This window comes from Bos taurus, chromosome 28 (genome assembly GCF_002263795.3).
Source record: "Bos taurus isolate L1 Dominette 01449 registration number 42190680 breed Hereford chromosome 28, ARS-UCD2.0, whole genome shotgun sequence".
In the NCBI taxonomy this organism is placed as follows: domain Eukaryota; kingdom Metazoa; phylum Chordata; class Mammalia; order Artiodactyla; family Bovidae; genus Bos; species Bos taurus.
In genome coordinates, this window is record NC_037355.1 from 35,872,834 (window position 1) to 35,890,542 (window position 17,709).

The 17,709-nt window shown below is 47.1% G+C and overlaps 1 protein-coding gene across 2 annotated transcripts in view; it reads left to right on the forward strand.

Moving 5' to 3' along the window:
• The window catches only part of TSPAN14 (tetraspanin 14), a 57,697-nt gene that overhangs the window by 24,625 nt on the left and 15,363 nt on the right, over positions 1–17,709 (forward strand). For both annotated transcript variants that reach the window (XM_010820606.4, NM_001046448.1), the window contains 1 exon segment: positions 1,494–1,591. In XM_010820606.4, the coding sequence (XP_010818908.1) occupies positions 1,511–1,591 (81 nt within the window). In that variant the 5' untranslated portion in view covers positions 1,494–1,510.

A 17,709-nucleotide genomic window follows, 5' to 3' on the forward strand; every position in this document is an offset into this window, starting at 1 on the left:
GGATACTCCCAGCTGGGCCTTGACCATACTCCCGTCCCTCTGGGAGAGAGGGGGCCAGTGGGCAGTGGTGTCCAGTCTCTGCCTGTTGGTTCTGCTCTGCGGGAAGGATGGTGGAGCAGTCAGAGTACCCATTTCCAGAGGGATGTGGTTTCATGTGCCTGCCTGGCAGCACTTTCTCATAACATTACAGACCAGGGGCCAGGCCGCCAAGGCTGCCTCGGCAGGAAGGGATTCTGTGGTGGCTGCTCCACGGCAAGGTGCAGAAGCTGGTCTCTTACTGGCAGCTGTGGGTGGGTTGTCTCCCCACTGCCAGAGTAGCCTTGTTTGTTTTTGCCCTAGGCCTTGGGTTACCTCTTGTTCCTCTCCTCACCCTGGGAAGTAGGGTGAGTTCTGGGGCTAGGGGTGGGCATTTCCAGTCAGCCTCAGATCCCACCCGAGGGTCAGCTTGAGGCGCCTTCCCCACCATTCAGCCACTGTTGGGCAGCAGCGGATAGTGGAGGACTTAAGGATCCACCTGGGTTGCCATCGTGTTTCAAAAATGAACATAGTGAAGGTGGAGCAGGCCCTCGGAGTGCACTCCTTCTGAGGGCACCTCCTTTGTAGGCTTTGGACACGGACAAAGGAGAGTTGGCCCCACCCTTCACCCTGGGCAGTTCAGAGTTCTATAATCTAAGCTTTACTGTAGCCCAAGGAGGCCAAAACAGTGATCCTAGAGGGTGGGAGGTTAGGCAGGGGAAGAGGGAATGGGGTGAAGACTGGCTGCTGTGAGTTCACGGGACCTCTCCACCCAGGCCAGGGTGCTCTGCCTTCCTTACCTCTTGAGGGCTGAGCTTGAGAGGTTGTCTCAGAGAATATTAGATGAACAAATGTGACTTCTCCTGACTGGCCACTGTTAGGTCATGCCCAGACTTGCTCTTCATCTCTTCTTCCCAAACTCGACTCTCACTAGTCGAGCCCTCATTTCTTCATTTGGTTCCCTCAACTCCTGGTTGCTTAGCCCCGGGTAGCAGTGGGTGGGAAGAACGTGGATTGCGGGGACCGCTGTCTCTACCCCTACGTTGCCTTGGTGTGGGTCCTGAACGCTGTGCTTTTTGTCCTGCTGTTGGGCAAGTCACATGACCTTTCTGAACTCCTGTTTCCCTGTTGTGAAGTGGGGGAGTAAATACCCAATGAAGAGGTGATGACCTAAATGTTTGGGAAGGTTCCCAGCAGAAGTCCACAAGACACTTTTTAGAAATTGCTATTCTCCATTCTTTGAAAAATTTTCCTCTTATTCTTTTGGCTGTTTATGGAAAGTTGACTTTGCTGATTTTTGTCTAACCTATAGCTGGCATTGATATCAAACCTATGTCTGGACTACTGAAAGAACATGGGACAATTTGGGAATTTCAGGAGTCTGTGTCTTGCCTTTGCTCCTTCCTTGGGGAGCAGATTTTGGGGAGATGGTTTGAAAAATTGAACCTGCCATCTCATCACTCTTCCTCTCTCCACAGATCCTGCTTCTCAGAAGATGCACTATTATAGATATTCTAACGCCGAGGTCAGCTGCTGGTACAAGTACCTCCTCTTCAGCTACAACATCGTCTTCTGGGTGAGTGGCTGAGAGCGGCTGTGTTCTCTGTCCTTAATTAGTAAACCGTTCTTCTTCACGTACTTTGGGTTTACCTGGCCCCCCATGAGGTGGCAGTCATTGCTCTACCCTCATGAAGCCAGTAACAAGTAAATTATAAAATAGACCATAAAGTGCTGTGATGGAGAAGGCCAAGTGATTAAAGACCAGATTAAGGTGCCCTTCTTCAGCCTTGGGGGTTTAGGAAGCCTTGGGGGTTCAGGAATGCTTGGGGCTCTGACCCCGTTTCCCTCCACCCACACTCCAGGAATGCCCCAGTGAGACATCAACTGTAAGGTCCTTTGTGCACACTGGACTGTGGGCCAGGCCCTGTCCTGGTTTCTAGGAGGTAAGGGTGGGCAAGGGTAGTAAAGCCCTGCCCTTGTAATGCTGGGGTTCAACTGGCAGAGGTATTAGCTTAAGAGCCTCAGAGCAGGGAAGGAGAAGCCACTTGGCCAGGGTGCTTGGGAAGGACATTCAGAAGAGAAGGCTTGTGGGCAGAGACCTGAATATTAATGAATACACAGCCATGTGGGGTCTTGGGAAGAAAGCGCTGGGTAGGGAGAGCAGCAGAGGTCCTGAGGCAGGAATGAGCTTGGTGTGTGCAAGAAACAAAAGGAATGCCATGTGGCTGGGTCTGAGTGAGTGCAGGGCATGGGCAACACAGGTTAGGACGTGGGCACAAAGAAGCCAGGTCATGTGGGACTCAGTGGTTCCCAGTAAGTAGCTGGAATTACTTTCTGCTCCTTTTAATAATGCTTGGTAGGTTATAAGTTGGATGGTGTCATCTGATTTTGGAAAGATTCTGAAAAGTGAAGAGATGGATGGTGGTCCCAAGTTCTGAGATGAAATTTGGGGCAGAAGAGTTAGAAAGATCTCTTAGCCAGATACTTGGAGTTGTCAGTTTCCTGGAAATGAAAGTCTTGGCCACCATCGGAGGAAAGGGTGACCAGATTATTGAAGGAGAGGAGAGGAGGAGTCTGAATACGGAGGTGGGGATGCTAGAGGTGGGTTGAGGAGGAGAGTCCACTCCAAAGTTGGCTGTGAGTGAGTGGCCTGAGGTCAAAGGAAGACCAGGATATTTTTGTGTCATGGAAGTCTCAAGAGGAAGCCCTTCATGTAGAGAGGAGTAGGGTGAGAACAGAATATTGACATTGGCTTTGACAAGGTGGAGGTTGTGACCTTGACCAGAACTGCTGGGGAGTGGAAACCCACCTAGAGTTGGCCCAGGAGCTAATGGGACGTGAGAGAGTGGAGACCAGTGACTCATGACAGTTCTTTCAAGGACTCTTGCCTTAATGAAAAGCAGAGAAATTGGGTACTAGCTGGAGACAGTCAAGGGGTTAAGAGGGATATCGGAGCATGTTGGTGGGATTGGTTCAGACAGAGGCAGACATTGATTCTGTGCAGGAGAACAAGACCACGTGACCATACACAGAGACTTTTTAAAACCTCCCTTTAATATAAGCACCGTTTCTGGTGTCTGGGGCTGCAGCCTGTGTCTGGGGGGACCAGATGGAGACAGGAACAGGGTGAGTGGTCATGACGCCACGTGTGCCTCTGCTGAGGATTTTGACATTTCCTATTTGGACTGGGACGCTTGACAATAAGGCAGACTTACCGCACTCCTCAGCTTTTCAGCCTTGTTTTTCCAGCATCATCTCCTGATGATTTATCCGGTGGGGGGCTGGGTTTCTGTCCTGGAGAAATAGGGTGGGATTCAGTGGCTTGGCTGTTTCCCCCAGGACTTTTCTGGTCCCAGACAACCTTTCATTAGCAACCACCTCATTGCCTCTGTAGTAGAGCAGTGCTGAACATTTGAGGTGGTTCCTGTGGACCCCTCCTAATGGGAGGGCTGTGGCTGCCCCTCCCTGAGATGTGTGACGTCCAGACCTGCATTGCTACCTGTGTGGAGGGGAGCCTTCTGGCCCCACCTGGAGTCCCCACCCACCAGCCAGATGCACAGTTCAGAGCCACCTGGTTTAGACCGGCGGTTTGACCTTTTCAGCTTTGTCCACCCAGCTGTTGTACCCCTCAGCCAGCTGGCCAGCTGTGTTTGCTGGCCTTACATCTCGACCTCTGACTCTCATCCTGATTTTTGCATCTGGAGTGAAACTCTCCTGTGGCCGCCGTGGCTGAGGGCCTGGGAATCTCCGTTTCTTCAAAGCCTCTTCAGAACAGATTCTTTGCTCTTGGGAAGCTTTACTAACCTACCCAGTATAATACACTGGCAGCAGCAAATTCAAATTGTAGAGTTCATGAATCCAGAATTGTAGCAGGTCTGTTTGGTTATTGAAGGGGGCTGCAGTGTTATCAGAGTTTTGCAGAATTGGCTATGTGTGTGGTTGAGAGCTAATCATTTTTTAGTTGGTGTCCACTGGGGCAGAATGGGATGGAACAAAAAGGAACAGTCAGGAAAACAAGGACGGAGAGCTTGGTTGGGAAAATGAGAGGGGGAGGCCGCCTGGCCCCTCCCTGCTGAGTTCTAGGCACAGATTTTCTGTCTTCTGTGCAGGGGCTGGAAATGTGGAGTGAGGTCTGAGAACTGGGGTGTAGAGCCCTTCTAGAAGTACATGGTGCAGCCGGGGCTCCTGGGTGCCAGTCTGGACTCCCACCTGAGCTAATTTCTTTATGAATTGCTCTCACCTGCCTGCTTCCTGCTTCACAAGGTTTCTGAAAATGTGTAATATGGTATGCCTTCTCAGAGGAGTTTTCTTTTTTAAATGGAGAAATTACAGAAATAAAACAATATAATGAAACATCCCCCAACCCCATCCCACCACCACCACCATGCTCCCATCAACTGGCTTCAAAAGTTACCAACTCAGCCGATCTTGTTTAATTTATGTCTTCTTCCACCTTGGATTATTTTGCTGGATCGTTCTGCCGAGAGTTTTTGTTTGATTTTGATGAATTAACAGTGAGCAGTGGAGCAGGATGACAGCCTTAATGGTGGACTTGGGCTCAGTAGGCAGGTTTGAATATGAAGAAGCAACTTGTTGATTCTTTGACCAGTTCTAGGTGCTGGAACAAGCAGAGGTTTTATTTAGCAGGTTGCCCCATCCAGAATTATTTTCACAGTAACATTCTTTATAGCAAATACCTGTAGTACTCTTCTTTAAGCTGTCTCTTTCCAACTTTAGGACCAAGATTTTTCCATGGAACATTTAATACTTACTGGAGGCAAGAAACACGGATGCCCCAGTATTTGTGTCTGTTCTGAATTGCATGTTTTACTAGGTGAGCATGGAGCTGGGCTTCATGGGGTTTTCATCACAGGGATGTCAGGGAAATGCTGCCAACACAGCATTTTGAGGACACTAATATTTTTTACCCTTCTTTTGGTTTTTTAAATTTATAATCATTCCTTGGTTGTGTTAGATCTGTCTCTAGGGTGGACTCTCACTTTGACATAGGGAAATGCAAATCAAAACCACAATGAGATACCACTTCTCACCCCTTAGAATGCGTATTATTAAAAACAAGAACATAACAAATGTTGGCGAGGATGCAGAGCGATTGGAATCCCTATGCACCATTGGTGAGAATGGTGCAGCTGCTGTGGAAAAAAAGTATGATGGTTCCTCCAGAAGTGAAAAAATTTACCGAATGATGCAGGCATTCTCCTTCTGGGCATATATCAATAAGAATTTAAAGCAGGATTTTGAAGAGGTATTTGCACACCCTTGTTTATAGCAGCATTATTCAGAATAGCTGAGAGGTAGAAGCCACCCTGGTGTCTACTGAAGGTTGAATGGATAAACAAAATGTAGTCTATACGTGCCATGGACTATTCGGTTCAGTTCAGTTCAGTTGCTCAGTCATATCTGACTCTTTGTGACCCCATGGACTGCAGCACGCCAGGCCTCCTTGTCCATTGCCAGCTCCTGGAGTTTACTCAGACTCATGTCCATTGAATTAGCGATGCCATCCAACCATCTCATCCATGGAATATTACTCAGCCTTAAAAAATAAGGGAGATTCCTACATGTACTCCCACATGGGTAAACCTTGAGGACATTATGCTAAGTGAAATGAGCCAGACACAAAAGGACAAGCACTCTATGATTCCACTTATATGAGGTACGTAGAGTAGTCAGAGACAGAAAGTAGAATGGTGGGAACTAGGGACTGCGGGAAGGGAAAGTGGGAAGTTACTGTTGAACAGGGTGTCAGTTTTACAAGATGGAAAGATACCTGTGGATGGAGGTGATGGTTTGACAATTCTGTGAATGTACTTAATGCCACTGAGTAGTCTTACTTAAAAATGGTTAAGATGGTTAGTTTTATATTATGTGTTCAGTTCAATTCAGTTCAGTTGCTCAGTCGTGTCCGACTCTGCGACCCTATGAATCGCAGCACACCAGGCCTCCCTGTCCATCACCAACTCCCGGAGTTCACTCAGACTCACGTCCATCGAGTCAGTGATGCCATCCAATCATCTCATCCTCATCGTCCCCTTCTCCTCCTGCCCCCAATCCCTCCCAGCATCAGAGTCTTTTCCAATGAGTCAACTCTTCGCATGAGATGGCCAAAGTACTGGAGTTTCAGCTTTAGCATCATTCCTTCCAAAGAAATCCCAGGGCTGATCTCCTTCAGAATGGACTAGTTGGATCTCCTTGCAGTCCAAGGGACTCTCAAGAATCTTCTCCAACACCACAGTTCAAAAGCATCAGTTCTTCGGTACTCAGCCTTCTTCATAGTCCAACTCTCACATCCATACATGACCACAGGAAAAACCATGGCCTTGACTAGACAAACCTTTGTTGGCAAAATAATGTCTCTGCTTTTCAATATGCTATCTAGGTTGGTCATAACTTTCCTTCCAAGGAGTAAGCGTCTTTTAATTTCATGGCTCCAATCACCATCTGCAGTGATTTTGGAGCCCCAAAAAATAGAGTCTGACACTATTTCCTCTGTTTCCCCGTCTATTTCCCATTGAAGTGATGGGACCAGATGCCATGATCTTTGTTTTCTGAATGTTGAGCTTTAAGCCAACTTTTTCACTCTCCTCTTTCACTTTCATCAAGAGGCTTTTTAGTTCCTCTTCACTTTCTGCCATAAGGGTGGTGTCATCTGCATATCTGAGGTTATTGATATTTCTCCCGGCAATCTTGATTCCAGCTTGTGTTTCTTCCAGTCCAGCGTTTCTCACGATGTACTCTGCATAGAAGTTAAATAAGCAGGGTGACAATATACAGCCTTGACGTACTCCTTTTCTTATTTGGAACCAGTCTGTTGTTCCATGTCCAGTTCTAACTGTTGCTTCCTGACCTGCATATAGGTTTCTCAAGAGGCAGGTCAGGTGGTCTGGTATTCCCATCTCTTTCAGAATTTTCCACAGTTTATTGTGATCCACACAGTCAAAGGCTTTGGCATAGTCAATAAAGCAGAAATAGATGTTTTTCTGGAACTCTCTTGCTTTTTCCATGATGCGGCAGATGTTAGCAATTTGATCTCTGGTTCCTCTGCCTTTTCTAAAACCAGCTTGAACATCAGGAAGTTCACGGTTCACATACTGCTGAAGCCTGGCTTGGAGAATTTTGAGCATTACTTTACTAGCGTGTGAGATGAGTGCAATTGTGCAGTAGTTTGAGCATTCTTTGGCATTGCCTTTCTTTGGGATTGGAATGAAAACTGACCTTTTCCAGTACTTTACTGCAATTAATTTTCCTTTTTAAAAAATTATTTATTTATTTTTGTCTGTGCTGGGTCTTCATTGCTGCACGGGCTTTTCTTTAGTTGCAGCAAGCGGGAGCTACTCTCAGTTGCGATGTGCAGACCCCTCAGTGCGGTGGCTTCTCTTGTTGAGGAGCACAGTCTCCAGGGCTTCAGTAGTTGTAGCATGTGGGCTCAGAGGTTGCTGCTCACAGGCTCTAGAGCACAGGCTCAGTGTTTGTGGCACACGGGCTTAGTTGCTCTGTGGCATGTGGGATCCTCCCAGACCAGAGATGGAACCCGTGTCTCCTGCATTGGCAAGCAGGTTCTTTACCACTAAGCCACCAGGGAAGCCTCACTATGATTAAAATTCTTGAAATATCTCACTTTGACTTCAGAGGAAGGGAAGCTGAGAGAGGCATATACAGCCTTTGTCTTTGTTCATTCTCACCCCACCTGATTCTGGAGAGAATTTGGGCTTCCCTGGTTTTACTGAGTGTATCCTCAATGAGGGATGATTCCGATGACGCTGGCAACTCCAGGATTGCTTACCACCTCAAACACTGAGTTTAATCTGCAAAGGTTCTGATGAAGCCCTTGCCAGGATCTATTTCAGAGATGGATTAAAAGTGTAGAACCGAGGCCCCTGGTAGGCACAGACGATCAGCCTGTTTCACAGAGAGCCCCTGCCCTGGGCCTTCTCAGTGACATGAGCCACAGCTTCCTTGCTTGTAAAATGCAGGAATTCGCTCCTGAGCCTCATGTGCAGCCTGTTTCTGGGTGAGAAACATGGACATTTGTGTTCTGTGACCAGCATGGCTTGAGGCCCCTTCCTTCAAAGTAACAGATGCCTCCCATGAGTAGGGTAAGCATGTAATTTGTGGTCCAAGTTGGGAAACTTTAAAGAATGAGAGGTTTTTAAGAATTTTGCCGGAACAGCAGATGTGCCCCAGGACTGCCCCAGGCAAAACAGGACAGTCCCTAATCCTAACCCTGCCCAAGAGAGGCAAAGCCAGTCTAACGTGGAAGGACTTAACAGCAGCTCCCTGCCCTCGCTCCTGTTTGTGGCCTCTCTGTGTGTGGACAGTCTCTTTGACCCTACAATGGGCTGTTGACTCTGGATCGTTCTAACCACTAGAGAATTGCCCTTATTTGAGCTGAACTCTGTCCATGTGATATTGGACCCCAAGGCCTGATCCCCACACAGATGGTTTCTCTGCTTCCGTTTCTTGGTTGTTTAATGCAATTAGAATGGAAAAGTCTAGTGTTTAATAATGTTTGTAGAGTATTTCGCTTTCACTGCTGAGAAGTATTACCTTTTCCCCTTCCAATTTTATATACTGAACTTTTGTATTTGCCTGGAAATTCTGGAGAACTACACAAGGCCTCCCAGCTTTACTGTGTTCCCTCCTACAGGCTCCATTTTCCTGTCTGTGGTCACTCAGTTTCACTTGGTGAAAGTATCCTCATCATCTTGCAGTCTGAGTTTTTGTATTAGCATCACTTAGGATAGAGCATTCCAGGTTGCCAAGTAGACTTCCTGACCACGTCTTTGAAAATTCCCTTATCGGACATTTAGGTTGTCTTTCTACTATCCTGGATAAGGACGTTGTGATTAGCTTTTGTAACACAGATTCTTGCCTTTGGGGAAAGGACGAGAAATTATTTGCTGGGATAGGTTCCCAAGGGTGAGATTAAATGGGTCAGAAGGTGTATCCATTGTTTTGACTGGCCTGACACATTTATATAATCATATTCACCAGAAGGACTGCCCCAGTTCAGAGGAAATAGATTGCCTTATCGTTTGGCCCACACAGGTATGTGTTTGTTTGTGTATTTTTCCATATTTTGGCTTGCCAAGACAGAGGGCAAGGATTACTTAATTATAGACTCCACTTGAACTGGAAGTGGCTGATCCTTGCAGGCCCTCAGCTCCTGATCTCATTGGTTCAGGCGCATCTGAGGCTGGGACCACCAGGAGGAATTTGCAATGATGGGCAGTATGTGTACTGTGATTATTGCCTGGGACATGTGATTATTACACACTCACAGGGTGGTGTCAGGGCTGAGTAACTCTGCTTCTGGCAAATAGTCAGCATGGCCCAGTCTGACGGGGAGATTTGTCATCTGTGGGGGAGTGTCCTACTCCCACCTTGTTTTACCTTTCCCCTCCCAGAAATGTGTTTTAAAAAAATCACGTCTATTGAGGTGTAAATTAAATAGGATAACATGTACCCATTTCGGATGTTCAGTTCACTGAGTTGGCAGCTGTATACTCTGTATAATCACCATCACCACAATAAAGATATCAAAGATTTCCATCACTCCTGCAACAGTCCTTGCACTTTTCTGTAATCATTCTCCCCCCACCCCTCCTCCAGCAACCATTGATCTGCCTTCTGTCATTATAAATTAAATTTCACTCTTGGATCTGGCTTCCTTTAATTTAGGGGATGTTTCTCTGGTTTTTTTTTTTTTTTTTCTGTTTTTAATTTCATGAATTTCTTTAAAAAGTTTAAAAATTTTTTATATTTAAAAATTGTGGTAAAACCTATGTAACAAAACTTAGAATTATAACCATTTTTAAGTGCCCAGTTGAGTGGCATTAAGTGCATTCATATTGCTCTTCATCCATCACCACCATCCATCTCCAGCCTGTTGCGTGGATTTCTGCTTTTTATTATTTTCTCTCTTCTATGTGTTTTGGGATCATGCTGTTCTTTTTCTGTCGTCTTGAGGTGGAAGATTAGGTCATTGATTTTAGATCTTTCTTTTTTCCTATAGTGTAAGTACCTCATTTTATTGTGTTTCCCAGACACAGCAGTTTTAACAAATCGCAGGTTTTCTGGCAACCCCGATTCGAGCAAGTCTATCAGCACCATTTTCCCCAGTAGCAATGGCTCAGTTCATGTCTCTCACATTTTGGTAATCTTTGGAATATTTCAGACTTTTTCATTATTGTATTTGTTATGGGGATCTGTGATTCATCACTATTGTAAAAAAGATTATGAGTTGCTGAAGGCTCAGATGATGGTTAGCATGTTTTAGAAGTATAGTATTTTTAAATTAAGATATGTACATTTTTTTCTTAGTCATAGTGCTATTGCATACTTATTAGACTACAGTATAGTATAAAGACAATCTTTATATGCACTGGGAAACCGAACAGTGTAGTGTGACTTGTCTTATAGTGGTGGTCTGGAACCGAACCCAAGTATGTCCAAGGTATGCCTGTGTTTGGTGATGCTCCATGTTTTTTTGTATCCCACACATTTTGAGATGTTTTCATTTCATTTGGTTAAATATCTTGTAAATGTGTACTGTTTATACAAGTGTCTTTTCTTTCCCTTCCAGGCTTACTGCAGGAGTTTCTCTTTTTTACTGGGTTCCAGCAATTTTATCATGATGTGTGCTGGTGTGTTTTCTTGTGTTCTGTTTGAAGTCCATTGTGCATTTTGGATTTGTGGGTTTATATTTTTCATCAAATTTGGGATGACTTCAATTATTATTTCTTTAAATATATACCCCATCCCCGCCTTGAATTCCTTGTTGTCCCACAGGTCACTGAGATGCTGCTCAGTTTTGTTTTTTCTACCCCCTGCATCATTTAATTTAGATGGTTCCCATTGCTTTCTCTTTGAGTTCACTCATCTTCTGTAGTGTCTAACTGGCAGTTAAACCCATTTAGTGAATCTTTCATTTCTAATGTTGGTTTTTCTGTTTCTTATAGTTCCATTTTAATCTTTTTAATATTTTCTATTTCTCTCTTTGCTTATTTTCCTGTAAATCTGAGTATATTTACAGTATCTGTTTTGAAGTCTTTGCTGATTCCATCTTCTCTCTCATTCCTGTCTTGTTTCCAGTTACTGATTTTTTTTTTCCTTTTTATAGGTCATGTTTTACCTCTTGTCTATCTGGTCACTTTTGTTTGGATGCTAGATACACTTTTTCTGCCCGAGCATTCTTCCTGTCTTGGTCAGCTTGGGCTGCCATTACCACATGCCATTGCTTTTGTTGCCTAAACAATTGAAATGTATTTTCTCCCATTTCTGGAGGCTGGAAGTTTGAAATCAGGGTGCCAGCATGGTCAAGTTCTGGTGAGGGCTGTCTTCCTGGCTTTCACGTGGCTGTCTTTCTGCTGTGTTTTCACATGGCAGAGAGAGAGAGAGAGAGAAAACACAAGCTCTGGTCTCTCTTCCTCTATTCATGGAGGCTCCACCCTCATGACCTCATGTAACCGCACTTAACCTCCCCGTCTCCAAATACCATCACACTGGGGCTGCGGCTTCAAGATGTGAAATTTGGAGTGACATAAATTTCAATCCATATCAAGTCTTTTGAATTTGCATCTTTTGTCTGAGATTCATTCTTGCTGTGGTACGTAGCTGTAGATCATTGATTCTCATTGTTGTGGGATATTCCATTGTGGAAACATATTATTTGAATTACTTGTAGTTTTAGGCTATTAAGACCTGTTGAAGTGATATAGAAACATACCAGGGTTGGAGACCCGAATTATAGGATGTCCTGGGGTTCACGTGGCTGAGCTGAAGGAAATCCTGTCTCAGTTCAGATGGTTTCGGTATGATAGTTTAGTGCAGGACGTGGCTGACTATGGCTTGCACGCCAAACCTGGCTCTCTGCCCGTTTTTGCACATACGACTTTTTTTGGAACAAGCCCTGCCCATTTTCCTGTGAAAACAGCAGAATTGAGTAACTGAAACAGAGACCTTCCACCCAGCAAAGCTGAAAATACTTACTATTTGGCTTCTGGAACTGCCGACCCTCAGCTTAGTATCTTGTTTTCTACTCACTGTTAATCATCCATCTGTGCCAGCAATGGCAGGGACTGGGACAGGGGTGAGGCGGGTTTGGGGGTTCTCACTATCGCCTGGGGCCGCTGCCTGTAACCATCCTCCGCCTTCGTGTCTTTCAAAGGCTGACCAGAGTCAGATCCCTGGCCCAGGCATTGTGTGCGTGGGCCCCCTGTTATCTGGGAGCACAGAGTGTCTGTGGAAGCTGCCCCAGGGCCCTGTGGGGTGTCCTTCCCCATCCTGGCGCGGCCCCTCACAGGGGTTCACAGCCTCTGTGGGAAGGGCACACATGCTTCTGGTTTTCAGAACCGCCCTTCCGGCAGGAGGAAAGGCTGGTGTGTGATAACTGTGTGACCCAGGGCAAGGCACTGACCCGCCCAGGGCCTGTTTCCCTCTGAGATGAGGAAGCTGGGCTCCAGCATCCCTTCCGCCTCCCAGAACTTCCAAACTCCCACCCAGAAGTGGCTGGGTTTAAGCTTTTTTTTTTTTTTTAAAGAAGCAGCCCTTTTATGCTTTCTTTATGCTCCAGAGTGGATGCAGTCTGGAAGGGCAGGGCCTCCTCATCTTGACCTCAGCGCACTGGCTGTCAGGGCCAGGTTGGGTCTAAGATCTGTGCCATCTCTGGCATCCTTTCACGTGACCACAGGCATCTCTGGTGTTCCCTGGACTTGCCAGGCCAGGATTTCCAGTTCTGGAGAATGAGTGCCAGGACCATTGGGTTTCCACCTGGCATGGTTTATGGTGGCGGAGCTTAGGGAGCAGGAGAAACAGAGGTCTTTGGAGATCATTGGCTTCCACTGAAGTCGAAGAGAGAAGTGGTTTTCTTAAAGCCACAAGATGAGTTAGGAACAGAGCTGAAACAGTTTTATTATAGCTTTTTCTACTCCCTGCCCTGTTTTCTATCCATCATCCTTTCCCCATTTCACTTGCCTCCAGGAGGCACCTATTTCCTTAAACTCTACTCTTCTGACCTTGTGTCAGGACAAAGCTGTGAGTCATTGGAGGGTGGGGCACAGTGTCTTCAATCCAGCAAATGCTGATAAGGTCTGGAAGGCCCCCCACCCCAGGACTCTGCTCTGCCTCCAAGGCAAGGCAGGGCTCGCTCAGTACCCCAGGGTAAGCACATTATTCGGGATGCTTACTGAATCCTTATGACCCTCCTTTGACCCAGGAGGGGTCACCTTCATTTTGCAAAGGAAAACGGGTTCAGAGAAATTTCTGGACCCACACAAGTCCTCTCACAAGGAACTTGTAGGGTAGAGCTGGAATCAGGACCAACTGACCCATGCTGTTTGTTCAGCGCTGCCCAGGACTCCTTTGGGTTTCAGTGCTTCCTCCTGGGTTTCCTTCTGGTTCTTTTTGGAGCCTCCCTCAGGTAGCCCAGAGGAGCCTGCCTCAGCTAAAGGAATCTACAAGAGTCAGGGGCTGGCAGGCCAGCAGCCTGAAAACATTTACGGCTGCTGGTGGTTTGTCTTGATCTTGTGGAGGAAAGGCACTGGGGCCCGAGCACTTTTACACTGAAATGAAATCTTGTAAGAGATTAGGGCCACTAAATTGTGGGTGATGAGGGGCTGCTTTCAACCTACTTGGTGTTTGAATCCTCCTCCAGTCCGGCGAAACCTAGCCGGGTGTCTACACTTCCATCGTGTCTGGAACCTGCTGGGTAAAGACTTGCCCACTTAGCAAGTTGACTCCATGTGGGCTTCCAGAACAAAGCAGGGCTGGACCAGCCCAGAGTGCCCCAGAGGAAACCTCTCACCTTCTTACACAGGGGACCTTTGCTTCAGGTTATTCCTGAATCTTCACAGTGACCCCCACAGGGGTCCTGACTGGACACAGAGTGATCCTCCATTGGCTTTACTGTTGCACACCCTAGAAGCCCCTTCTGCAGCCTCCCACACCACTGGGCACTTGTGACTGCCCCTTGTGGTGGAGGGCGTATGCTGGTGCCCACTATTCGCGGCTGCCCTGTGCAGTGAGATAACGTGATGTCAGGACAGTCAGAGACACATAGGTTTGTTTCTTGACTTCTCCACCAGCTTGCTATGTGAGTTTAGGCAATAACCAAATCATCCTACATCTGAACTTTCCCATTTGAAAAATAGGGGTAACAGTACCAGTGTTATGGGGTGTGGAGGGCCTCTTTAGGTATATTGTGTTTAATGTAGCATCAGTTACCCAGGAGAGGGTGGTGCTACTCGCCCTGGTGACCACCACAGTGTGCTAACCTGATGGTCCAAGGCTGTCCTCTTTGAGCTCCTCCCAAACTGGTGGGAGTTGGACTCTGTTCTTTGAGAAGGAATTTAATCAGGTCATAGATGAGAAACAAAGGAGGTTACTCTGAGGCTGGAAGGCACTCCCAGATGGTTGGTAGCCAAGAGGGCAGCCCAACTACACAGACCATCTGTCCTGGGGGGTGGGGGCTGGCCAGGGAAGGGGCTCCTCAGGGAGCCATGCCAAGCTGGCCAGAGTCCTGGCTCATTCAAGAGGTTGCTGTTTGAGCTTCCAGACAGGTCACTTCCCTGTCTGGCCCTCCTTCAGTCTTGTCTCTAAAACAACTGTTAGTCCTTGAAGTTCCTGCCTTGGGCCAGTGTTCATTGAACCCATGATCTGGCATGTGACACCCCTCCAACCCCCCACCTCAGTTCCTGTCTTTCTGCTGCAAGTTAACTTTAGTTCTTCCTTTGAAACAGAATGGGAAAAAAAAAAATGTGAGCTCTTATTCTTGGAGCCCTGTTGTTTTGAGAGGAGAACGGGGCTGTGGTGGCACGGAGCTGGTGTCTCAGGCTGATTGTGTTCAGCGAGAGGGCTGCAGGGGCCAGACCTCCCTCACCATCCCGTGTGGTACATGGTGGTGGGTGGGCTGTCCTGGAAAGTGGTCAGGCAACCCTAAACAAAATAGAAAACTTCTCTGCCCTCAGAGGGCTTAAGTAGGGGAGGAGACACAGTAGACAGCTCACGTGGTCTAGGATGAGTACCTTGAAGAAGATCCAGCAGGGAAGGAGGTCAGGACTGACGCGTGGGGAGACAGTCTGCGCATGATGGCAAAGGGAGGTGTGTTTGAGGAGGTGAAATTTGGAGAGACCTGAATGGAGTGAGGGAGGAAGCCAGGAAGGGATGTGGAGGAGGAACCTTCTAGGCTAAGGGATCGAGTCAAAGTTCTGAGGCAGGGGTGAGGTGGGTGAGTTCAAGAAACAATGGTGGGGAGGGATGTCTAGGATTCAGCAGAGATGGCCGGGATTGGGGGCGGGTAGGTGGGTGGGACGGGGGCTGGGGAGATGGGTTGGAGATAGTGTTGGAGATGTGGGCTACAGCCTGGCTACCCAGGCCCTTGTGAGCCACAGGAAGGAGTTTGAATTTTATTCTACGTGTAAAAGGAAGTCATTGGAGCATTTTGAGGAGGAGGGTGATCTGATATTATTAAAGCGTTGTTCTAGTTGCTCAGGACCTGTGGGGAGACAGTGGCGAGGTCCCTGCAGGGGTGATGGCATGGACAGGTGGGAGCAGAGAGGGTTCTTTACGTATTTTGAAGGTAGGACTAATAGCAGGTCCTGGTAGGTTGAATGTGGAGTTGGAGGTCCAGAGTGGTCAAGCCTGAGGTCAAGGTTTTCTGTCTTAAGAGTAGATGGTCAGTAGTGCCATTTAGTGAGAACGGGGCGGGGGTGGGGTGGGGTTGGGAGGAGCCGCTGGGGATCTGGGAGACCACAGCTCCCTTTGGGGGCACGTGAAGATTGAAATGTTGCTGGTCGTATTTAGAGGACAGGTCAAGTAGTCATTGGTGTGTTTGACTCGGGATCAGCTATGGCTGGAGGTTGGGGTTTGTGCGTCAGCTGTGTGAGTTATGAGATTATCCAAGGGTTAGGGGAGGGCAGGGGTCAGGACTGAACAGTGAGGTTCTCCAGCATTTAGAGGCCTCTGATTCCAGTTGAGCTATTTCAAATCCTGAAAGATGATGCTGTGAAAGTTCTGCACTCAATATGCCAGCAAATTTGGAAAACTCAGCAGTGGCCACAGGACTGGAAAAGGTCAGTTTTCATTCCAATCCTAAAGAAAGGCAATGCCAAAGAATGCTCAAACTACCACACAATTGCACTCACCTCACATGCTAGTAAAGTAATGCTCAAAATTCTCCAAGCCAGGCTTCAGCAATACGTGAACCGTGAACTTCCTGATGTTCAAGCTGGTTTTAGAAAAGGCAGAGGAACCAGAGACCAAATTTCCAACATCTGCTGGATCATGGAAAAAACAAGAGAGTTCCAGAAAAACATCTATTTCTGCTTTATTGACTGCCAAAGCCTTTGACTGTGTGGATCACAATAAACTGTGGAAAATTCTGAAAGAGATGGGAATACCAGACCACCTGACCTGCCTCTTGAGAAACCTATATGCAGGTCAGGAAGCAACAGTTAGAACTGGACATGGAACAACAGACTGGTTCCAAATAGGAAAAGGAGTACGTCAAGGCTGTATATTGTCACCCTGCTTATTTAACTTCTATGCAGAGTACATCATGAGAAACACTGGGCTGGAAGAAGCACAAGCTGGAATAAAAATTGCTGGGAGAAATATCAATAACCTCAGATATGCAGATGACACCACCCTTATGGCAGAAAGTGAAGAGGAACTAAAAAGCCTCTTGATGAAAGTGAAAGTGGAGAGTGAAAAAGTTGGCTTAAAACTCAACACTCAGAAAACGAAGATCATGGCATCCGGTCCCATCACTTCATGGGAAATAGACAGACTCTATTTTTGGGGCTCCAAAATCACTGCAGATGGTGATTGCAGCCATGAAATTAAAAGACACTTACTCCTTGAAAGGAAAGTTATGACCAACCTAGGTAGCATATTGAAAAGCAGAGACGTTACTTTGGCAACAAAGGTCTGACTAGTCAAGTCTATGATTTTTCCTGTGGTCGTGTATGGATGTGAGTTGAACTGTGAAGAAAGCTGAGCGCTGAAGAATTGATGCTTTTGAACTGTGGTGTTGGAGAAGCCTCTTGAGAGTCCCTTGGACTGCAAGGAGATCCAACTAGTCCATTCTAAAGGAGATCAGCCCTAGGATTTCTTTGGAAGGAATGATGCTAAAGCCGAAACTCCAGTGCTTTGGCCATCTCATGTGAAGAGCTGACTCATTGGAAAAGACTCTGATGCTGGGAGGGATTGGGGTCAGGAGGAGAAGGGGATGACAGAGGATGAGATGGCTGGATGGCATCACTGACTCGATGGACATGAGTCTGAGTGAACTCCTGGCGTTGGTGGTGGACAGGGAGGCCTGGCGTGCTGCGATTCAAGGGGTCGCAAAGAGTCGGACATGACTGAGTGACTGAACTGAACTGAACTGAAAGAGGGAAAGCCCTCAGAAGAGACTGAGGCGGAATGACAGGGAGAGTGAAAGACAACCATGTGTGTACCCTTCATGTCCCCAAAGCTGAGGGCCTCAGTGGAGGAGGGAATGACCACTGTGCTGGATGAGGGTGGATAAGCTAAGGCAAAAGACTTGACCTCCCAGCTTGGAAAGAGGGAAGTGAGTCATCAGAGACTGTGAGGAATGGTGGGGAGGGAGGTCTATAGGATTCAGCAGAGAGCAACTAGTCACCTTCCAGCTTGCTTACCGCACAGTGTCAGACA